This window comes from Apodemus sylvaticus, chromosome 6 (assembly GCF_947179515.1).
Source record: "Apodemus sylvaticus chromosome 6, mApoSyl1.1, whole genome shotgun sequence".
NCBI classification, from domain to species: Eukaryota; Metazoa; Chordata; class Mammalia; order Rodentia; family Muridae; genus Apodemus; species Apodemus sylvaticus.
The window spans coordinates 51594181-51618878 of NC_067477.1; the positions used below are offsets into that span (position 1 = coordinate 51594181).

Genomic DNA, 24698 nt, shown 5'->3' on the forward strand with positions numbered 1-24698 from the left:
ACTGGGCAGGACTACCTTCTGATCAAAACAGTTGTTATCACTGAGAGCAATGGATTGCTGATGAGGAAGAGTCCTGAAGGGTTTTTCTGAGGAGATGGGAAATTTCTCTCTGAAACTGGGAAACAGCTACATAGGAGCACATACTAACAGAGTTACACTGGGCTGTGCACTGAAGGATTTTTATCCTTTGAAATGAGTAAAATTATAATTTAACTGTTAAAAGTACAAAGGGGAAAAATGAAAGTTTCTCAGTCCTCACCGTCCAGGTTAACAAGTATCTGATTCTGATCTAAGAGCCAGAGGAACATCTTGGCTCATGCATATCAGCTCACCCTGGACATGGACTCTAACAACCAATAAACTACAGTCAAGATGAAAATGAGAAACTTAGCAACTGCTACCACTTTACATTCGTGGTTGACAACTGTGAGCATTTAAAACACAGACAGATACAAATATAAATTTTATTCAGGAAGCCAGGCAATTTGAGAGACAAAAACCAATGCAAAAAACCCCAAAAAAACAAAAAACTCCCCAAAACAAAACAAACAACCCCCCCCCAAAAAAAACAAAACCAAAAAAACCAACAAAACAACAACAACCAAAAACCCCCAAACCATTTACTGACATTTTCAGATTCCATTCTTCCTCCATCTATGGTTCCCAATTCTTGTCTTTTTTACATGATTTTTTTAGCCAAGAAAGAGGCTTCCATACAGAAGGAAATAACAAAATGAATCTTTCTCAATACAGAAACTAAGGGTGAAGGAAATTGAAAGAAACCGAGTTTGGTGGTGGGATCTGAGGGGCACTGTGGCTGAGCACCGTGAATCAGAAGCATTCGGTAGACCCGAATGGCAATGCGGAAGACACTCCAAACAATTCCACATGTACACCAAGGCTGAACACACAGAAAGATAAGGAAACAGAGAAGCCCAATAAATTCACTCAACTGAAAACTTTTCAATGAAGTATAGGAGCAGATTTTTTTTTTGGCTTTGTTTTAGGGTAGTACCCAGAGCACTCACTAACTTTACCCCAAGCCACATCGCTGCTGACAGCTGTGTGGATGCCTATGCGAGGGCCTGCCAGTCTCTCTGGCTCATTCTGCAGTGATCCCCCGCTCCAGCCACCCAACCTGGGCGTGGCCCTGCCTGGACGAGCATGCTGAAACCCTCCTGGGTGGGTCTACTCACATTTATGATGATGCTCACGGACTTGTCATTGGGGAGGAAAATGCACACTCTGCGGCGGTCCTGCATGACTTTGTTGTTATGGAAGGTCAGTTTGTTCATTGTGTTGTGGGCTGGCCGGTGGGCGGGCTGGGTGCGCTGGTGTTCAGCAACTTCTCAGGCTCCCAGCACTCCAAAGCCAACTTCTCCTCCTCATCATACGGCCAACAGAAGCATCGTGGTGCCCCACAATGTAGGTTTCATAGCTGTAGAAAGCCCACCGGGAGACCTGAGAATAAAGGGGGAAGAGAGTCTGTTAAGCACAGAGGCCAGCGGCACACAACCGGTCTCGCAGGCACGGGGAAACGGAACGAGCATGTCAAGCTGAGACGGCCGTACTTGGTGCAGACACATTCTGTTAACTGTCTTTCATGCACGCTTCGCTCTTAGACATGAGTGGACAGACATAGCAAGAGCCTGGGCTGTGATCACAGATGGATCAATACCATAAGTTCAAGGCAATGAATGCATCCTGACCGAGGAGTTTCTGGTTCACCAGGGAGGCCCCGGGGTTCTGGAGTGAACTACAAAAACAGCATCAACAAAGCCTCTCTTCCAGGACTGCAGAACTCGGATGTGTCTCTGGCTCCTGTCTCGTTCATTCTTGATCGCTGGTGACATTCATTTCACCAGCTGGCTCTCCAAAGGAAGTCCAGGCTGCCGGGCCACCCATGGGAGCTGCAGGAGCCACTGTCACTGATTTCTCTATGACATTCCCCATGGCTAGTAAATCCTCCTTAGTTTTTAATGTCCTGTTTTCTCCTGGTTCTTTTAACTGGCTGATTACAATTTAATTCATTAGCTCACCAATCAAATAACACATAGCAGTACTAAGACTGTGTTATCAAACCATATCTATATGTAAAAGAGCTGTGGGCTTTAGAAACCTTTCCAGTTTCATCAGTTTAGTAACCTTAAGGTTCTTTGGTTTTGTTTTTGATTTTTTAAAGTTTTGAAGTATGGAACTTTGCTTGCAAATAACGAAACTTTTATCTCTGGTCTTCAGTATTCTTTCTGTCCATCATTTCTGTTTTCTGTCTCTGGGCATTGGTGAGACCCTGCGGAATAATTTTAAAGCCCTGGTGAGTTTTTCCTTCTCTTGAGGAGTGCTCCATGTGTTGCTAGCGGGGCACTGCTCAACTGCAGGGTTAAGATTGGCTGTCTCTCATGTCACTGGTATTTACATTATCTCTCTGCAGCTGTATTTGCAGGATTCGGGAAAGTGAGTCCAGGACTATGAAACTGATCCCCAAGGCAGAAGCTTGACCTATTAGCTCCTTAAAGTTCATTTGTCTTCAGCCAGAGAGAATCTATTCACAGATGGTACAGGAGTAAATAGGAGCTAGTGATTTTTTAAAAAATATAAATAAAATACAATTTTCAAAAGAATTACTCAAAACTGAAATTAGGCAGTGATCTGGTATGTGGTAGTCCCTTCTTAGGAAGGAGACTACCCATTCATTGCCTGGACGTTCTGTCTTCCGTAGAGGGACAGGGTGATTGTCCCCCTTGGTTTCCAGCACACCTTTGGAAGCCAGGGCTGTCATCTTCTTTAGAGTGGATGCTCAGTCCCTGAGTTCCAGGACCCCTCTTCAAATGCAGCCATTGATCTAGTGAGCTCTTCTTATTCAACAGTGTCTAAGCACTGTGGAAGGATGATGTTGGCTACATGTGAATCACACGGGGTTCGAGATAAATGCAGAGTCCATGCCACAGAGACATGTCTACTCATGACAACTATAGGCACATGTGGAAACCTCCACTTCAAATAGGTAAGGGACCTACATAGTGCTGGATTCCACTACACTCTCAGGGCAAATGCTGGGAGAAGATCCTACGAGCTGACTGATACCAGAGAATGAGCCCTCACTGCTACTGCCGAAAGTGTTCTCGGCATTTCCAAAGGTAGACACCCTACAGCAAGCCAGGTCTATGTTGGCACCCTGAAGCAGAAGTTCAAGTTCAAGGCCATCCTTGGCTTCTGTACATTCCAATCCAGTTCTCCATACAGCAGGGCCCTAGCTCAGGGAACCACACACAAGATGGAGGTGGTGGTGCCCTCAGAAGGATGACAATGGCTGCAAGTTGGGGCCAGTCCACAGCCAGGGTCACAGAGGGAGACACTGTCTCAAAAACCTGAATCTAATAAAATTCCTAAAACAAGTTAAATTTGGAGACTCAGAGTCCCCATCCTACTTATAACCTTTCTTAAAAACTCAGAAAGCAAGTGGAGTAATGGTGGGGCACATCTTTAATCCCAGCACTGAAGAAGCAAAAGCAGGACCATCTCTGAGTTCGAGGCCAGCCTGGTCTACAGAGCGAGTTCCAGGACAGCCAGGGCTACACAGAGAGACCCTGTCTTGAAAACAAACAAACAAACCAAAATTCAGAAAGTATTAAAAGCTCTGAGAAGTTGTGAAGGCAAACTGCTGAAGTCTGATGACATTTCACACACTCACTGAGCACAAAACCAAAGTCCGGGTAAACAATATTCTTAGACATATCACTTGGGAAAGGAGTTCTGGAGTGACTCTTTATCATACTACTAAATTTCATGGCAAAAGTTTTCCCTATCTGTTAGAATATTCCAACATTTAGGCCTGACTTTACTACATAAATTATTAGCTATGACTGAATATATCTTACTTTAAATCATACCCTTAAGTGATATTAATCTCATTATAATTCCTCCTATTTAATTCTTCATTTCATACTGATAGTCCTATGCTTTTCCATTTTTAATTGAACCAATTAAAATAAGACATAACTACTGACCTACTTTTTGGAATTTAAAAGTTAAACCAGGGGGGGGGATCTTCTGAGGTTTAGGGTATTTCCAGAGCTTCATTAAAATATATGAAAATTTTCATTTGGGTACGACTTTTTAAAAAAGATTTATTTATGTATTCATTCATTCATTCATATGAGTATATTGTAGCTATTTTCAGACACACCAGAAGAGGGCATTGGATCCTATCACAGGTGGTTGTGAACTATGGGGTTGCTGGGAATTGAACTCAGGACCTTTAGAAGAGCAGTCAGTACTCTTAACTGCTGAGCCATCTCTCCAGATCCCTGGGTACAACTTTTATTTTATGGGTTCAGACACAGTATAAAAGTCAGGACAAAGACTACTGCAGCAGATTTACTGGAGTCCAGGTCAGAAGCAGTAGCATTGGTCCACAGCTGCACTTAACATTTTGAGGGTAGCAAACCCAAGCCCCTAAACAGCGACGGGATTAAGCCTTCACTGTGCCAAGACAGCATTAAAGCTGGTTCAAAAGTTCCACTAAAAAGGCAAACACAAATCGAACCATAACCTATCTCTAGTTAACACCAGCATAAAGTCTAGTCTTAAACTAGACTGTCCTGGAAAATAGTATCTAGACAGAATTTATACCAATCTGGATTGCAAAAACTAGGTACAGGGCCACTGGCTACTGGGTTCTATGTTCTATGCTGAGCCCCAACTCAATCGCAGGAAGACACATTCCTACCCCAAAGCAATGCCTTTTTGTCCCACAATTCATGAATAAACAGGCAGTGACAAAAGACTGTGGCAGTGATCAGACCCACAACTCTTTTTCCAAAGAGACTTACCAAAAATGTACATAGAACCTTCAGTCTTGAATTTTTACCCACATAATACAGTTTCAGTTAGGATGGAGGCAAAAAAGGACTCTCTTTCTGGGACTACCCCCCTAAAGTGTAAGATGATGATCCTTGGGATCATGAAAGGCAGACATGATTAAGAAAGAATCCACAGGGCGGTAGTGGTACATGCCTGTAATCCCAGCACTTGGGAGGCAGAGGCTGAGGCAGGTGGATTTCTGAGTTCCAGGCCAGCCTGGTCTACAGAGTGAGTTCCAGGACAGCCAGGGGCTATACAGAGAAACCCTGAAACCCTGTCTTGAAAAAACCAAAAAAAAAAAAAAAAAAAAAAAAAAAAAAAAAGAATCCATCAGCAGCCGATATGGCCGCTCTATTACCTAACAGAAACAAAGGAAATTATTTTGGAAAGTGGACTAGGAGAACGCTACCTTCTAACTTAACTGTTTCCCATTTACAAAGCTTAGGACACACACAGGGCACTTAGACTAGGTGCTCACTGCTCCCTGAAAAACAGAACCCAGAAGCTAAGGCTTCTCCTCCAATGTGGGTAACAACTCTCCTGCCACGGTCACTGCCAAAGAAGCCTGAATACTCTTGTGATTCCCACAAGCATACGTTCATGGGTGGGCAATGATATGTCAACTCAAGGGATGGCACAGCTGAATGACAATCTTAAGTACAGATAAACAGCCTATACTGTAAGCTAGACTATGTAATTAAAAAAAAAAAATCAGTCTAGAGCAGTGGTTCTTTATCTGTGGGTCAAGATCCCTTTGGGGGTTGAATGACCCTTTCACAGGGGTCAAATATTAGATATTTACATTATAATTCATAACAGTAGCAAAATTAGAGTTATGAAGTAGCAATGAAAATAATTCTATGGTTGGGGTCACCACAACATGAGGAACTGTATTAAAGGGTCACAGCATTAGGAAGGCTGAGAACCACGGCTCTAGCATACTGTCCTAAAATGCTACCACATGTCTTTCATAGAACAAGTTCCACAGTTTTGTTCATTTACTTTTTTTAAGATTTATTTATTATTATATGTAAGTGCACTGTAGCTGTCTTCAGACACCCCAGAAGAAGGTATCAGATCCCATGACAGATGGTTGTGAGCCACCATGTGGTTGCTAGGATTTGAACTCAGGACCTTTGGAAGAACAGTCGGTGCTCTTAACAGCTGAGCCATCTCTCCAGCCCCCGTCCCTGTTTTAAAGATCATTTATTTTATTAATACAAAATATGTGCTTGAAACACCTACTGTGTGACAAACAGGCAATGAGCTGGTGGGCCAGAGTGAGGGTCCTGCTGCTGTGGCCGTGCCGTGTAGACGTGCTATTGTATCAGGTGATGGGGCCTCTTGCTGGTGGGCTGATGTGTGCGCAGACACCTGAGTAAGGAGCAGGGTGTCCCGTCTTCCACCCTCCCACCCGCCCATCTGTCTCACGAGATCTCCAGGCAGACAATGGTAAACTCCAAGGCTTGCTCACTGCTCTGCACAGCGGAAGTAATGGTGCTGCGGATGGGCTAGCATTTGCTACACACCTGCTGCCTGCTGGGCACTGCTGCTAAGCACTCGTAAACCGGGAAGAAAATGGTGACCTCTTTGTCATGCTCCGCAGGAAGGAACCAGCTGTCTTTCTCCCCAGAACTTAGGAACGCCATGGTGTGAGCTTGCATCACAGAAAACCAACTCTGGCAGACACCCTGGTTCTTGTATCAGAGCATCGCCTCTACATGAACACTTAGCTCAGCCACCTCCAGTTCTGCCTTGTCTGTCTTCTCCATTCGGATCTCAGAGCGGGGCCACCGAGGACACCATGTGGAGTAACACTTGTCGACTGCTGGCTGTTCCGCTTAAAGCACACATCCCTGACCAGTGAAGACCCCATTTCTCAGCCTTTGCCCTTAAATGCGCTAAGGATCCTCCAGGAGCATTCTGGGGTCATTATGGAACTTTTGAGATGTACGGCATAGTTTGGAGAGACGAGTATCTGAGAGAAAAAGGCCCGTGGAGGCTGCACCTACCCCTGGTTGTCTCGGCTTTCCCTGATGCACCACCATAGAGGACACGGCCACAAGTTCCTGTTACCACAGAGCCTTGCCACCAGCTTCATCCCTGCAGAATGTCCCGGGCCTTCTATACCTGTGAAGCAGAGTAAGTCTCCCTCCTCCAAGGTTCTCCTATCGGCCACTTTGTCACAACAATGACAAAATAAACTAACTCAGTATTGCCATCACGGGAAGCCAGTATCTGCATGGGGTTCATCCTGAATCACACGTGTGTTAGCTGCTTCTCGCTTCTGCCCACTAAGTGCTGGAAGCCCTTCTTTTTACCAGTCCCAACAACCCACAATGCTAATGGCACTGCCAAAACTTACCCTGGGGCAAAATTATCCATTGTCACTTTTATTAAATACATGTAAGATTTGTTTTTAATTAAGTGTGTGTGAGCGTTTGTAAGCACACATGCATGCAGTGCCCACTAAGGGCAGAAGAAGGAGCTCGATCCCTAGGACCTGGAACTGCAGAGAGTTTTATGTCATCTGACATGGGTGCTGAGAATTGAACACAGGTCCAAACATGCATTTTATTTTATTTTTTTAATTAAAAACTTGCTACTTAATTCCAAAGGGGTGGGGATCTATCCTGAACTCTTAAAAGTCAAGTTTTTCTAACTTTGTAGATGACATAGCCGGCAGTCATGGAATAGCTTTGGAATTCAGCTTTTTTGAAACAAGCCTCAGTGGCTATGCATTTTCAGGCTGCTTGGACAGGCACATGCACTCCTGGTACTGGGCACACGGTCCATGGAGCTCGCTACTCAAGACCTGAAAATATGAAAAATGACCTGGAAACAGGACATTTGGCCTGTGATCCTCCTGGAAATTCTAACTAACGAAGGATTTTAAAAAGGGTCATTTGCTTCCATGAGATATTTGAGAACAATAAAATGATTTTTATCATTGGATGGTGTCTGTTAGTGGCCAGTTTTTATGTGTTTGAGTGCTTACCTAGGTGTATGAATGTGCACCACATCGTGTCCTGTGTTTAGAGGCCGGAAAGGGTAACTGGGTCCCCTGGAATTGGAATTTGAGAGGATTACAAGCTACCATGGGGGTGCTGTGAACAGAACCTGGGTCTTCTAAAAGAGCAGCAAGTGTTCTTACTACTGGGCCATCCCCCAGCCCTACAGCTAGTCTTTGTAGTGACAACTGCACCTAAGTAGAAAGTGCCAGCTGGCCACCAAGCCCCTGCAGCCAAGTGCTCTGGGAGAACATCGTTTCCTGTTTGCTCTTTTTCTGCACTTTCCAACCTTGCTCCAGTAGAGAAATGGAGCGCTGGGGAAAGGGTTAGGACACACCCCCAGAGCTGGTCTTCAGGAGGTTTACAGTAGGCACAGGAAACAGTATCAGTTAACCCTGATCCTAATATACCAGCAGGGGGACCACGTGTACATTTCCTAATCCAAGACCAATTCTTCATTTGTAGAATTTGTAACAGTGGCCTCCTAAAATGCTGGAAAATTAAATGGTAGGAATATAAAGCAATTCAGTATCACGTTTTTTTTTTTTTTTTAAGATAAGAAAGGTTGTTTGCTCGTAGTTATGAATTTCCAGGTAGGGAGAAGAACAACCACAACTGAGCCATGCAGTCAGTCATCTCAGAGAGAGCTCTCAATTTCACAGCCAGATGTAGCAGCTGGGCTATATTACTGCAGGTTTACCCTGGGGAGGGGAAAGCGTACTGCTGGTTGTACATGGTGCAGTGACATTGTATTATGCCATTTACCCCTCTGAAATTCTGTTTAGAAAGCTGGTGAGTACGGGTGGGTTTGTTCAAATGTGTACTGGCTGACTGCAGGATGCTCAGAGACAGGGTAGGGTAGGGTGTGACCCAATACTGACCAAGTAGGGCACCCCATTCTCCAACCACAATGCTTCATCTATGTATGGAGTGAACATACAACCATAGGCAAAAAGTGGGGCTCCTCCAAGACCTTTATTATATAAATGCTAGAATGGAAGTAGCTGTCTTTCTCTTTGGGTTGCTTCCTGTGAGCCTACTGGCAACCCTGTGTGATAAGGACTATTCCTGAGAAGAATGCTGTCACTGAGGGGAAACTCAAAAGAACAAAGGAAGCCTCCTATCGCCTGAACGGTTACAGGTTCTCTGTCCTGAGGCCAGAAAGCAGCAGGAGTAAGAAGCTCAGGTATCCTTTGTGGTCTCCCTCACTGGCACTTGCAACTGCTGAGTGGATCCTCTCTAGTTCGGTGCATCCAGTAAGTTAACTGGTTGCCCAATCGATTTCCTCACCAAAACCCACTACTACCTCTTGCTGTGTAGCAGCACTCATATTTATTTTACTTAAACAGCAATGCTGTATTTTAAAACTTCTCTCCACTTGAATGAGACAATGGGGAATGAGCTCTGTGATGAACGTTCTCTGTGAGCGGAGCAGACCTAGAGGGGGGGTGGAGAGCTCAAGTCAATGAGACTTTGGAAACTTCAGGCATCCACACCTTGCAGACAATACCGCTTTCTAAGAGTGCCATACCTAATAAACTCATTTAAGGGAAACAAGCCTTTCAGGCAATTAACTCACAAGAGTGCCTTCCGCAGCAAAGGGCCATCCTGCCTTGAGTATTAATGTGTGGGTGAAGACCCTGTCCCAGTATGCCTTTCTGCCGAGCCATGCTGCTGTGTGTGCTTTTACTAACTGTCCACTTATGATGAATTACAGTAGCTGGAGGTGGGGGCGGGAGAGTCTCTGAAAACAGAATAACCCAAAAAAGTTGCCACCTAACTGTCAATTGAGCTATTAACAATGTAAACACACTTTGGGTAAAATAAATAAATAAATGAGCAAACAAAAAAAAAATTAGAGCCTATTTCATATAGCTGGAAAGGGGGCAAGCCAAGCCATTAAACTCATCATTCCATGCAACCTCCCAGGCTGCTGTGTTAGTATGCAGGAAATGGCTCTGTCTGTCTCTAGAATGCCAGTTAGCTGTGGAAGCAACAGAAAGGTTAAGTCCAGGAAGAAGGAAGAACGTGATGATCACAGAGCAACTGCTTGCTCAAGTACAGAGTCTGCCAGACTGTGTCTACCTGTCTGTCTGTCTGTTTGGGAGGGGCACTTTAATCACTGGGCAAACCTCTTCACTTTGCCACTGTTTCTCTCACCTTTGACATGAGACTTGCAAAGATTATTAAACAGGCCGCTCACCTAATGAAATGTTTAGTATACATACTGCATACTATTTATGCCAAGTAATATAACTGGCTTTGGACAATATAAGGAAAGAGGGCACACCACTTTTTGGTCATATGTGCTTCCATAACTTATTTTGCTAATGACTGTATCTTGAGCTCTAAAAGAAATTTCTTCACCTTGTGGTAGCTAACCTCTCTCTCCTCTCCACCCTTCCCTCTGTGGTCATTGCATGATTATATTTAACCGGTGAGATTTGCTACACCTCAAACTTAGGAATGGAAAAGAGTTGTACAGCAGATTGCTCTGGTCTTGAGGTTAAATGAGATTAGTTGCTTCTTGACTTGAGAAGAGCATGCAAAGGGCCAAATAAGTGTGTCATATGTGGTAAAACAGCTGACACACTCGCTACATCATGGCTGGCGTGGCCAACACTACAAGATTTTCACGTTTGAATTTAATAACAGCGCTTCTGGAGCATATTACACTTCTGAATGAACACATCGGTGAAATAGTATGTATCTAAGCATGGATGGCAGAAACCACAGTGCATCAGAGATGCCATCAGGAAGAGCCATTTGCCATGCATCCTTCCAATCACAAACAGCCACACCAGCCACAACCACTGTGCACCTTTCCAGTGTAACTACAGGAGCAACGCCTGGATCCAGACCAATCAAGTAACTGCAGCTTGCACCTGAGCACCGCGGCACTTGGTAAAATTTCACTAGTTGAATAGTCTACATATGAAATTCTTGGGACCAGCCTGTTTCAGATTCTAGAGGTTTTCCAGTGTTGGAACACCTGCAAAGATATAGCAGCAAAAGTTCCTAATCTGAACCTCCGACATGGAAAACTTCTGGAGTGTCAGGCTGACAGGTGCTCGCTCATAAAGCTTCCGTCGCCACCGCATTCTAGCTTATGATGTCATATGAGACGACCAGCCTGAGTGTCACCCCTCAGACCACTGCTAAATTCCGGCCATCGGAGATTATGAGGACTCCTCAGTGAGGAGTCAAAGTTAATGCAGTAGAAGCAACAGAGAGTAATACTATTCTATCCTAGCTAAATGCTAAGTGCCGCTATCAAATGAGACGGCACACTCAGTCAGGGATGATGGCCACTCAACCAATCACCTGCTCTAGCTATCCTGACGTTTTCCAGCTCTACTGTTGCTATTCCGACTCCTGCTCCCAACCTCTGCCTCTCCCACCATTATTTCCTGTAACGTTGTACTCTAACTTGCTTGGTTGAGAAGGTTAGACAAGGCAGGTGGTACTCGGAAGCCACGCGAGCTTTCTTGCCCTATCCCTTCAAAGAAGGCCTGGATGCCTGTTTTCTAGACTGCAGGGACAAGCATCGTTCTATTGCTCAGTGATTGGAAGGCTTTGTTCCTGGGTTGCATAAAAGAAGTCAGGGCCATCTGTCACTCTTTCTAAAACCCTGACACAAATGTCATATTTGCCCCGGTCATACCCCAGAGAAAATGAAGTTAAATCACTCAGTTAAATGGCACTCCTACATGTGAATACTTAGCTGAAGAACACAGTTTCACATGGCATAGTGATAAAATGAAGAGACAACCTGATTTGTTTTGATAGCTAATCTTGCAAAACACAAAGGCTGCGGCTGAGAGAAGGGGTAAACAACAGTGATCTTTAATGCTTGAAAGATATGAGTGCTCTATAAACATTAAAAAATCTTAGAAGGGAAAAATAACATCCCTCTCCTGTACTCCACCCTTTGGATGACCCGCTCCACGACGGCTGCTTTTCTCGCCAGGATTTTCGCATTCTCTGACTAGCAGGATTTCTTAATCACATCCTCATACGCTACTATGTTATGAGCTTGCACCTGTGATCACGGACAACACATGTGCTCGCATCTATAGTGGTTCTCTGGAACACACGACAATCTAGGCACTGTGGTCTTCCGTCACTCGTGTCCTGGGTCACTGCGACTCATTTCACTGCCTTTTTTTGGCTTTTACCACGCTGTTCCCTCTGCCTAGAACATCCTCCCTCGCATCCTGTCCCATCTGCCAACTTCTTCAAGAAAACAAACACCATCCTTCCTGCTCCCTAGACAGTGCAGGTGCAGGCTTTCAAAGCCCATCTCCTGGTCCCTGGCTGGTTAGCAGCTGCTGTCTCTGCTTCTGGGCAGCAGGGGGGGGGGGGGTCTCATCCTTTTCCTGGGACAGGTTTTGATTAGCTTGCTAATCCTTGGGACAGCTCCATATTTACATTGGGAACCCAGTGAGACTTGCTGAATTTATTTTAGACTTGCTTGCCAAAAAAAAAAAAAAAAAAAAAAAGAAAGAAAGAAATTCCTTAGTAATTAAGATTAATATCATGTTCCTTAAACAGCCTTCGGCTCATAACTGTAATCCTAACACTCAGTAGGCTGAGGCAGGAGGACTGCTGAGTGTGTCAGTCCATCCTGAGCTACACAGTGAATTACAGGGCAGCCTGGCTACAGGGTGGGACCCTGTCTCAAACACTAATGAACAAGCAAACAAGCAAGCAAGCAAACCCTTCCCCATGGGCATTAAGTACTGACCACAGCTTTTTGAACAGCTAGGAGAATTATAGACAAACTGGTTACATCTTGTCTTTTCCTCTAAGCACATTCCCCAGTACTCTGAACAAAATAGAGTTTTAAAAAGTTTCCATATTTCTGTTACATCAATTTTTTTTATTAGAATATACACAATGAAGCCAGGCAGTGGTTGCTCATGCCTTTAATTCCAGCACTCAGGTGGCAGAGGAAGGAGGATTTCTGAGTTTGAGGCCAGCGCCTGGTCTACAGCGTGAATTCTAGGACCAGGACAGCCAGGGCTACACAAAGAAACCCTGCCTCAACAAAACAAAACAAAACAAAAAAACAAAACAAAACAAAAAGACCAAACCAACCAACCAACCAACAAACCCAAACACACACACACACACACACACACACACACACATACACACACACACAGAGAGAGAGAGAGAGAGAAAAGGCATTGGTTGGATTCCCCAAACTGCAAGGGCCAAAACACTGGCCCTAGAAACTTGGACTCTAGAGCCAACTGCTTGGTTCTAACTCTGCTCTCGAATTACTGACTACCTAGTCATTTACTAGCTGTATGATGTTGGGTGTATCCTATCACCTTCCTTTTTTTTTTTTTTTAAAGATTTATTTATTCTTCAAACACTCCAGAAGGCATCAGATCTCATTACAGATGGTTGTGAGCCACCATGTGGTTGCTGGGATTTGAACTCAGGTCCTTCAGAAGAGCAGTCAGTGCTCTTAACCCCTGAGCCATCTCACCAGCCCCTCCTATCACCTTTCTGTATAGCACGTTTTTGTAGGGTACTGTCAGGCACATGGTAAGTATGACACAAATCTAGACTATTGTTACGTAGCATAACTCATTAAATAACTGCAGGAGAATGTATAAAGCCGATGACATGGATTTGATGGAGGAGCACACAATATCATCTAAGACCTAATTTCTTCCTGACACCTTGACATCTGAAGGCTGGTGTCTCTCGGAGGGGCTTCATCAACTAGAATGCGGCAGCAAGCAAGGATACTCAGCTAGGGTCATGGGTCACGATGACCCATCAAAAAAAGCAGGAAAAAGTCCGTTTCTACATCTGGAGGTAGAATCAACTTCCTCTGGAGGAAAGGCACTTTTGAAACTAAAACTGAGTACCGCAGGGAAGCCAGGCCGGTGCGGCTGGGTAGGCAATCAGCAGGGAGGTCAAAAGCAATGCTAACAATTCACGAATTTTCAACCACAGAAACTTTTATTTCCTCTGTGTTTTGCATTCAAAAGTCATATCAGGCTTAGCACTGAGGCACAAAAATTCCTTTCAGCCAAGATGAACTTCCAGCCTGACACAGCCAACAAAAAGTGCTGTTCTCAGGGAAAACACTGGGCTGAGAAGCATCTGCTTCTAATTTCTACAATGAAATCTTTGATTCCTTCATTCATGGGACCTGCACTCAATTCCATCTGACACAGGGATTAAGGTTTTGTAAATGATAACTTTGTTGTGAAATTATCATTATTATATATTAAAATGTATATATTAAAACATTAACACTTTTGATGTTTTTCCTGAAATACTTTTGTCCAAAGAGAACGCAATTACAATGCCTTCAAGAAAGACTGAATGAAACATTTAAGAAGTTGCTATCTGTTTTTAGAATACCACATGTTTTCCATATCATTAAGTAGCTCCTCACAGGAATACACATGCAAGTTGGAAACACAGATATCCCCTGCCAAGAGTAAAACATTCGGCATTCAAACCACTCACAGGCAAAAGGAGTGAACTACAGCTAAAAATGAACAAATATAAATCTCAAAAATGGTGCAAAAAATCAAACTAACAGAAAGATATGACTCAATTGCTATGACTAACAAGTTCAAAAACAGGCAAAAATAGAGAATGATTCATTAGGAAGACAGGACAAGAGACTACCAAGGGAAGCAAAGGAATGTTTAATCTCAAAATCATATTAAGAATTTCATATAACATTTTAAATTCTTTTCTTTGTGTGAGCTTCCAATTTAGAAGGTGAAGATCAATCAGTGACTGTGGGCAGCAACCTCCACCACACACTGGAGGCCGCTTTTTAAAAAGCTACACAAGCCTGCCACACTGCACAGTGGGACCTTCTGAGAACTGTGTGTCGTTTACCGCATTCTAAACTATTACAAAAGATTTCACCTACCACATAATTGCTATCATGACTTTGAAACTGAAAAACTGCCTCCAGGGTACCTGGTGTTAATGAAAACTTAGGAGACAATCTAGTGACAACATGTGTGTTCCTGTCTTCAGTTTCTAAGTACACTGAATGGAAACACTGTAACAAAGTACAACCAGAGAACTAACTCTTCATCTCGGTGAAACTTGGGAACTCGACAGGCAGAAAAACCTCTCACTTGAGCAAACAACCCTGTCAATGTGGGTTGGGCTTTTCCTTATAGGAGTTTCCTTCCCTGCTTTAAAACAGCAATGGATATGAGATAATTTAAATCTCTCTGGAAAGTACAATAGTTATAAATTTAATAGAAAGTTAAGAAACATTTGGAAGCATTTAACTATGTCAAACTTGCTCAAGTGCTAATAAAATGTCTTTAAAAAAAAAAACCTGACAGTCATAGAATTATATGGGAAAAACATGAAGCTACAGAAAGACTTTGACATGCCAGAAATTCAACTTTTATTCCTATATATGTTAACTATGAGACTGAGATTACACTGTTACATAGACACACCCAAACATGTTATAGTTCCACAGGCTATGGTTGTATACATGCATACACACATGACCTACACACATGTTGTCTAGGGACAGACATTCTTTTCAGTAAAAGATCAAAAGCACAATCTACAGGCATCAAAGGAAAACATTCTCACAAAGCTTTCTATTGCTATGAAGACTTGTTTTACACCCCCTTGGAGATTTTGCTTTGAATACATGAGTTGGAGACATATACAGACAGAACTGTGATTTATGGCTTAAAAAGCACTTAAGAAAAATGATAAAAGTATTTGCTCTGTGCATGACCTATTTTTTACAGCTTAACAAAATAGTCACTATAGCTGCTACTTTATTTCATACAGGGAGTCTCTGTTAGACACATTAAAACCATCTGCCCCAGCCCAGCCTTGGTGAAAAGTCCCTAAAGTGTCACCAAATTCATGATCTGGTTTGCTCTGTGAAGATCAAGGTGGTTTGTGTGGCTGTTAAGTGGGTGTTGGAAGATGGCCGGAAGCCAGGCTACTGCCCTTATATTGTTCCCCAGGGAAGCTTCACCCTGAAGCTGTCTCTCTTACCCACTAGCCAGTATTTAGTTCCTTCAGCTTCTGGAAGGTAACTAACACAGACTAACAGGCCCACCAGCTGGAATGGTAATTCTGAGCGCAACAGTGCTCACCTATGGGTCAGCATTCTGAACGGCTCACCCCAGTGTCCATCCCCAGGTCTCATTTCTCTCACTCTTCTCACTGGGGTTTTGAAATAAGATGTAAACCGAGGGGCAACATAATTATTCTTCTAAGGGAATGGAAACACAGCCATGTGCTGCGCCTCTGTGCCCTACAGTATGTGAGCTGACTGAGTCAGGAACAGCCTAGTGCAGTTCCCTTGCTCTGACCCACCTGTCACCAGAGTCCTGCTTGTGTGATGTGCATCTCCCTCCCCCTCCACACAGCACATTCCTTCTTATGGTAATCACCGGCTGATGCTGTGAGACACAGTCCAGTTCTTAAAGGGTGTGGAGGAAGAAAATCAGAATCACACCTTACCCTACACGAACATGCTTAATCTTCCATGAAAAATGGAACCATATGCTTTAACCTTGAAGGTTACAGTTTTAAAAAGTCCCAAGCCAAACAAAACCAGAAACTACCCCACCTGAGCTCTGTACATTTTTCATAAGCCTGTGACCACACCGGAAAGGCAACTGCTCCTGAGATGAGCAAGGGACTTTCAGCCTGGGCGAACTGGCTAGGTGGCTCATCCATGGCCAGCTGTCACTCACAGCAGGCCCAATGCCTATCACCAGCGGTGCGGTACCACACTCTATTAACTCCATCAATCTAACCGGGCAAGCCTAGCTCTTGCTTGTTGCCTCAGAGCCATGTCACCTGAGTCAGAAGCAAAGCCATTCAAATGCTTTGAGTAAAAGCCTGCATCTCGCCAGCACAGTGCCACACACCTTTCTTTAGTCCCAGCACCTGAGACTCAAAGGCAGGAAGATCTTTGTGAGTTTGCAGTCAGCCCAATCTACATAATTAGTTCTACAATGGCCAGATCTACATGAGAGACCCATTCTCAAAAGAACCAAAAATTTAAAAAAAAGGACTCGATCCAGTGAGAGGGCTTCATGCACGATCCTGAGGTCAATCCTAGCAGCCCAGAGTGGAAGGGAGAGAACCCATTCCTGAGGCCTACTCCCACTCTGACCACTACACACACACACACACACACACACACACACACAAAACCACAGATAGATTTTTTTTTTAAAATTAAAAAGGAAATAAGGCCAGGCAGTGGTGGCACACACACCTTTAGTCCCAGTACTTGGGAGGCAGAGGCAGGCAGATCTCTGCAAGTTCCAGGCCAGCCAGGACTATATGGAGAAACTCTGTCTCAAGTGAGAAGAATGAATGAATGGGTGTCTAGACTAGGGAAATAGCTCAGAGAATAAACTCCTGGTTAGGGTGTGTGCTAGGACACAGGTTCAAAGACCAGCAAGCACCTTGGGATGAGGAATGAGTTAAGAAATCATATTACCTGTAATGGTGAGCTTTCTACTATGACGAGCTGGGTGAGAATTCTTTCTCACGTAACATTTTGAAAATGTTATCTGGTGTCATTTTACCTTCGATACAGGTCTCAATATCAGACAATCCTCTGACAAGCCATTCTCTCAAAAGGCATCTTCCAATTGAACACAATCTACCTAAGGGTTTAGGAATAATTTCTCCTGAGGGTAAAGGATGCACTTCCCAAGCTACCAGTGCACAGAAACTAGAAAGGATATCTGTGTTTCAGGTTATCAGTGACAAACCGTTGGCCGCAACCCCCACCCCATTTCAGTCTCGCCATGGCGGCTGTGTGATACACGGGGTGGCCTGTAAGCAGATTTCCATTAGCAGATGAATCTTGCTGGAACCATGCCTCAGTCAGCCCAAGAGAAAACGGAACACCTTGGAATATTTGGCCCTCCACATTTTCACGAGTATTCCTTCTAGTCTGAGGCGTTTTAAAGATTTAAAAGAGAAAAACCCCCACTATATCTAGGAATTTCTAGTTCTTGCAGATTTCTGTCTCACTGAGATGAGATTTGAGATCGGAGTTGGAGTGGCAGAGGTAGCTGGGCTTGGGCCACACAAAACACCAGAGAGGACGCAGAGGCACAAAGTGAGGGCCAAAGATTTAGGGTGAGGGACATGCTGGAAATCACGGGCCAGGTACTGACTGGTGCCTGTGTAGGGGCGGGGGGGGGGGGGGGGGTGTCGAGAAAAGGAAAAAACCAAAAACCTTCTACAAAGCCAGAGACAGAATCCACCTCAGAGAGCAACAGGCCAAATAATCCCAAGTTCATGGCTCCTCTTCTGCTAGTCACTAGAGAAAAGCCCCTAACACATGTGGAGACAGGGGGCTTACTCTGAAGGCCCTCCCCATAGCAAGCATCTGAAATAGCCATGGTCTAAAGGCAACTCTTAAAATACCTTACAAGCTGCAGAAGGAATCTTCAGAGGACCAAATGGCAGCTCACATGCTAGACAAGAGGCTCAACTTAAGATCTGGAAACTGGACAGCTACACAGACAACTGAAGCTGACAGATTCAATAACATTGCTGAAATGTTCAGATGTCTTAAAAGACACAAACCCCCAGAGCTCACTGAGAAACAACCTACCTGACTACACCACTATCTATCACACAGATCAAAGTTCTAGGAAAGGTTGACAAAGAAAATGCCAAGTTCAGATGTAGTCCTTCCAACTGTCATCAATGTTTAAAGAGAAAAAAATGCCAATTCTATACAAAATTTTCAGGAAATTAAAGAGAATCATTTCCCAATTATTTTTATGAGGTCAGCATTTCCCAAAACCTTGTCATTATAAGAAAGACAAACAAAATGACCAATATCTTTCATGGACATACTTAACAAAAACCTTTAACAAAACTTGGTGTATTGAATCCATCAAGATATAAAGTGCAGAGATGAAGCCGGGCAGTGGTGGTACATGCCTTTAATCCCAGCACTTGGGAGGCAGAGGCAGTCAGGTCTCTGAGTTTGAGCCTAGCCTAGTCTACAGAGCAAGTTCCAGGATAGCCAGAGCTATACAGAAAAACCCTGTCTCAAAAAATCAAAACAAAATCCACCCCCAAACCCAGGACAAACTATACCTACTTTAAGCCTACAGCATAGTGAACAGTCTATGTCAATGTCAAGTGCCTGGTTTTGAAAGCATATATAGCTATATATATGAGATTTCTTTTTTCTCCAAGTGGAGAGGCTATCAAACGGTTCCAAAATGGAACTACTATTTCTGGAATTTATTGTGGTTCTCAAATTATTTAAAAATAAGTTTTAAACCCCTGAAGTGTGTATTTTTCCTTTACAAAAATTAACAAATGGATCCAAAATTAGCAAAAATAATTTTGAAAACAACAAACAGGTCTTACTGTCTTATTCACAGAATTGTTATGAAAGATACACTAGCCAAAGCAGAATAACATGGGCCTAAGAACAGGTATATAGGTCAATGGAACTGCACACAACCAGAAATATTCCACAGAACAGAATAAAGAGTACAGAACTATAACCTGTAAAAAGTTATCTAACTTTTGACAAAAGTGCTTAAGTAATTGAATAGGGAATGCATTTTTATCAACAGTATTGAAACTACATGGAAAAAAATTATCATTATCCTTATACAGAAGCTAACTTCGGATGAGTTGTAGATCTAACCTTAAAAAAGATAAATTCATGGAACTTATGGAAAAGGTTTGGATCTTTGTGACATTCTTAGGACACCCCAAAACAAGAATATTAAAACCAAAACAACAACAAAACCTTCACAGAACTTTGTCCTTTGAAAGTTACCTTAAAGATACATCTTCAAACTGGAAAAAAAATTAAACACATGCTTCAAAAAAAGCCTAAAAAAACATAACACAGATAGCTCTTGTAACTAAACAAAACTGACAGCTTTAAAAAAAATGGCCAATAAATGTGAAGAGTTATTGCAGGTAAGAATATGTGAGAAGGACAAACACATACTTGAGATGATGGTCATCATCATTAGTCACTAGAAAGACCAATAAAAGCCATGGAAGGCACCCTACATACCCATAGAACCGAGAAGACCAACAGTACCAAGACTCAGTGAGAACTTGGAGCAAGAGCTCGTGGTCATTGCTGATAAGACCTGAAATGGCACAAGGCACTTAACAAAAACAATTAGACAGTTTCTATTAAGGTTGTATATTTGTATAACATGCAACTAAGACAGGAAAAGAATGTGGATATTTATGGTAACTTTATCATGGCTCCAAAACGAGACAATGCAAACATCCTTCATCAGCAAGGGAATGAATGAGCCAACGGTGACAGCTGAATTCTCTAAGAAGGCAAAAGGAACTACTGTATGGGCAACAAATTCAAAGCATTAAGAACTTTGTCTTTAAAAAAAAAATCACTCATGAACATGTTCACCAAAATTCCTAACAAAGCTTGATATCCCTCAAAAACACTACACTAAATGACAGAAGAAACCATGTATTAAAGAAGGTGAAAGAAGGAATGGGGGGGGGGGGGTAGTTAAAACGGGGCCACAGTAAACATTTGGTCCTGACAAAGATATTCTACATTTTAGTTGTTTTCTTAGTTACATGAGCAAATACATTTGTCAAAACTCAATTATCCACTTAAAATTTGTAAACATTATTTTTCATGCATGCAATTTGTCATAGGAAAGTTAAAATATTTAAAAGTGAATCTAAGCCAGGGTGGTGACACACGCCTATAATCCCAGCACTCTGGGAGGCAGAGGCAGGTGGGTTTCTGAGTTCAAGGCCAGCCTTGTCTACAGAGTGGTCTACAGGTCTAGGACAGCTGGGGGTACACAGAGAAACCCTGTCTCAAAAAAAAAAAAAGTGAATCTATATATCCACTATTGTTTATATGTTAAGTAGCAGTTATTAACTCAAACCTCTTGTTGTATGTAAAATGTATGACAGTGTAAAATTGGCTCAACTGGTAAACCCAGGGCTTTATCTTAAACCCTGAGTTTTAAACTCAACCTTAGAACTGAAATGCAGGAAGTTATGGCGATTTTGTGAGAGAGAGAGAAAAAAAAGTCTTATCATCTTTGCATGATCTGTGTCCGGTGAGCTCTGACAGGAAAGGCCCCAAGAATTCATCTCAGGATTGCTTCTTACAGCTGACATGCCTTTCCTGTCACTACTACACAGTGTAAGGATTCCTGGGCATTAGCCCACCCTATTGAGCAGACTTCCTGCAGATCGACATAGAGATGAACTTTCATGAATTAATACTGTTTAGATGAATTAATGATTTTATAGAAATTCCTGATCTGACTCAATAATCTGAAGAAAGTTTTGAGAGATGGTTTCAGTGGTTTAGCTAGAAAGATGCAATAAAGTTAGATTCAAGAATAGAATGTGCCCACTCCTCATAAAAAGAAGTAAAGGTTACATAATAAAAAATACAGTGAGCTTTCATAATTACACTAAAAAGAGAAATAGGCTTGGAACAATTTGTGTTTAAGGAAAAACATTTAGGTCTAAGGATGAAGCCACAAGTGTGCACTATAAGGCAAGGCCATGCAAAATTTGTGGCTTTGAACTTATAATGAGCTTACAGAATGAATGAAACACTGCTTTGAACTTGTTAGTGTTACCTTTCTGCAACTCCCCCTTTATGGGACATTTTATCTATGAGGTAATTCTTACACAGAGATCTTTTCGTCTAAAGGTTATAAAAAGGCTGAATGCAATAAAGAAAGGTGGTGAAGCCATTTTCCACTTCGCCGTGTGTGTGTGTGTGTGTGTGTGTGTGTGTGTTCTCTGTGTGAATGAATGACTTTTTCCTTTCTTTTCTCTCTGGCTTCTGCCTGACTCTGACTCACCAGAGAAAGGAACATTAGCAATAAATCTTTTTTTGTAATTCCCCAGTGTTTAAGTATTAAGAGTCAAGTTTTTTTTTTTTTTTTAGTGCTTATTGAAGCACAGAACAATAACAAAAAAATTATCTTTTATCTATTCAGAATTCTTGCAGAGTTAAGTTTCCCCAGTGCTTATTTAAGCACAAAGAGTTAAGTTCCTCCTGTGCTTCTTTATGCACAAAGAGTTAAAGAAGCTAGCAGTTTTCAGCCATAGAATAAGCAAGAAAGTGTTAAGTTTCCAGAAGCCATTAGCTTCTAGCCCCCAGTATAGAGAAAGTTACAAGGTCTGAGATTATCAGTCTTTTGGCTTTTGTCCAACACTGGGTCCCACTTCAGCCCAGAATCCCAAAATGCAGGACACTGGCAGATTCAAAAAACAAAGACTCAGAGTTACCACTGAGCAAGCATTCTGAATAGGTAAAAGATAAATTCTTGTCAAACAAAAAGGGAGAGCAGTTGTTTGCGGCACTGTGTAAGCTTGCTTCCCTTTGCGTTCTGGTGGACCTGTGCTAGCCTCATCTCTCAATTTCAACAAAATCTTTGGCTCACAAACCAATGCTGAGAAGAGTGATCCACGTTTTCATTCTCAGTGATCTGTGAGGAAATGTCCCATAGAAGGTATGTGGCAGAAATACTTCCACAGAACTGTAGTTAAATCATCCCAAGGGCTTCAGAGACTTCTGAATTCCAGTTTTTATGAAGTTGTAAAGAGTAGATCAAGTTCCTGAATTTAATGTCTAATCCTTAAATGTATCATCATCTCAAAACATTTTTCATTTTAGATCCCTTTTTCAGTCAGTTCAGTAAAGTAACAAGGTAACAGCCATATTCAACACAGGATCCACAGTGTAAAATTTTACACAGGACTTTGCTTTTTGTGGTTAAAGGTCAATGATCTGGAGTTCTGTGTCAACCTGAAGCCATCATGAAACGTAGAAAATGTGTGAAAAGGTAGACCTTAGCTATTCTGAAATAAAACTCTCTGGCAAAATCAGAATGAGAGAAAGAAATTAAGTTGCTAGTATCTGGCAGAAACTAAAATTGACTTTTTTAAGGTACCAAGAGGACTTGGGAGGTTGAGGCAGGATTGTGGCCTGTGAGAAGCTAGCTGTGAGTGCTTTCAGGTCAGCCAAGGCTATGCAGTGAGAAACTACCTGAAAATAACTAAGTAAATAACTAAGTAAATAAGTGTGTGTGCATGTGTGTGTGTGTGTGTATGAGAGAATAAAAGTATTGTGCCCATTTTTCAAATACTGTGCTTATTTTATCAAACATGGTAAACAGTGGTAGGACAGCCCAGTTCTTAAAGTTCTTAAAGCTTGTTGTTGACATGGACTGCACAAGATACAGGTGTCCAGTCACTTCACCCCTTGAAGGTTTTGTTTTACAGCTGTTTTGTTTATTTGTTTAACTAGAAGTCTTCGGACTCAGTTCTCAGATTCTTTAGAAAATTTAGGCATTAAATCTCTCTCTTGCTCCTAAGGAGCTGTCCTTTGCTTCCAGGTCAATTTCCAGGCTCCCAGCTTCGTGAGCTGTCTGTCACCCACGCTGGGGTGGATTTAGGTGATGTAGCTGTCTTTGAGACATTTCTGCTCCTGTAAGTAACCCCTCCCCCATATTCCTGTAAGTAATCCCCCCCCCAAATTCCTGTGAGTAACCCCTCACCCAAACTCCTGTGAGTAACTCCTATAAAATCCAACAGCTCATCAACCTGAGCTTTGGTGGTGTTGGTACTTTGGTCTGTCATGGGTTCTGAGGAGACATGTGTTGCATCTCCCCAGGAAGTTTTGTCACACAACGTCCCCAACCTCAGACATTGCAAGAAACCTGATCTTACCTTGAGAAATCACTGATAATTTCTCTTGTTAGCCTCTACTGGTAGTCCTAAACACTCAGTCTCTACTTAGGGTCTTTTGAATATTTAAGGAACAAATTTTCTATTTTTCCCCCCAATGAAAATATTAAGAGCTGAATATGTATCCTTGCCACAGATTTTACTCAGATGTCAGACTTAGGCTAGAACACACTCCCTGTAGTTGTTTGTTCCACTTATGGGTCAGTGGGTCACAAGGTGATTTGCTAAAAGTATAAACCCAAATGCTAGTTGAAGGACCTCACCCTGCTCGGAAGGAATAAAGTCCCAGTGACACTGCTGTGTTCCAGGTGGCAGGGAAGGAGTCAAGGAGAGGGCAGGACCTATCTGCTGTCAAGCTGCTTGCCGCCTACTGCAAAGCCACAGAGACCTCCCAACAGCAGCACTGTGCAACACCAAAACCACACACAGGAGTCACCACCACACCATCTCACCTGGACTGCGGCGCCCCAAAATGCAGCTTGGCTGGCCCCAAGGCAGCACTTCTGAGCTCTCAAACAAAATGTCACAGCTTTTCCAATCTCTCAGTCAGTTTAAAATGTTATTTCACTGTTTATTCAACAAAAAAATAGATTATGGGTTGTGATGGTCTGTATAAGCTTGGCTCAGGGAGTGGCACCATTAGGAGGCGTGGCCTTGTTGGAGTAGGCGTGGCCTTGTTGGAGCAGGCGTGGCCTTGTTGGAGTAGGCGTGGCCTTGCTGGAGTGGGTGTGGCCTTGTTGGAGTAGGTGTGGCCTTGTTGGAGTAGGTGTGTGTGTGTTGCTGAGGGCATGTGGGCTTTATAACCCTCATCCTGGCTGCCTTTAGAACAAGAGGTGGAACTCTCAGCTCCTCCAGTCCCATGTCTGCCTGGACACTGCCATACTCCTCCTGCCTTGATAATGGACTGAACCTCTGAACCTGTAAGCCATCTCTAATTAAATGCTGTCCTTATAAGAGTTGCTTTGGCCATGGTGTCTGTTCACAGCAGTAAAACCCTAACTAAGCACACTTTAAAATATATTAATTTAGACCTCTCTCTGTACCATTCTGATTCCCAGGCACCGAACA

The 24698-nt window shown here is 42.9% G+C and overlaps 1 protein-coding gene across 4 annotated transcripts in view; it reads right to left on the bottom strand.

Moving 5' to 3' along the window:
* The window catches only part of Frmd6 (FERM domain containing 6), a 76152-nt gene that overhangs the window by 37204 nt on the left and 14250 nt on the right, over positions 1-24698 (bottom strand). For all 4 annotated transcript variants that reach the window (XM_052185708.1, XM_052185709.1, XM_052185706.1 and 1 more), the window contains exon 2: positions 1197-1461. In XM_052185708.1, coding sequence (XP_052041668.1) covers positions 1197-1295 — 99 coding nt within the window. In that variant the 5' untranslated portion in view covers positions 1296-1461. The remainder of the gene's footprint in view (positions 1-1196; positions 1462-24698) is intronic.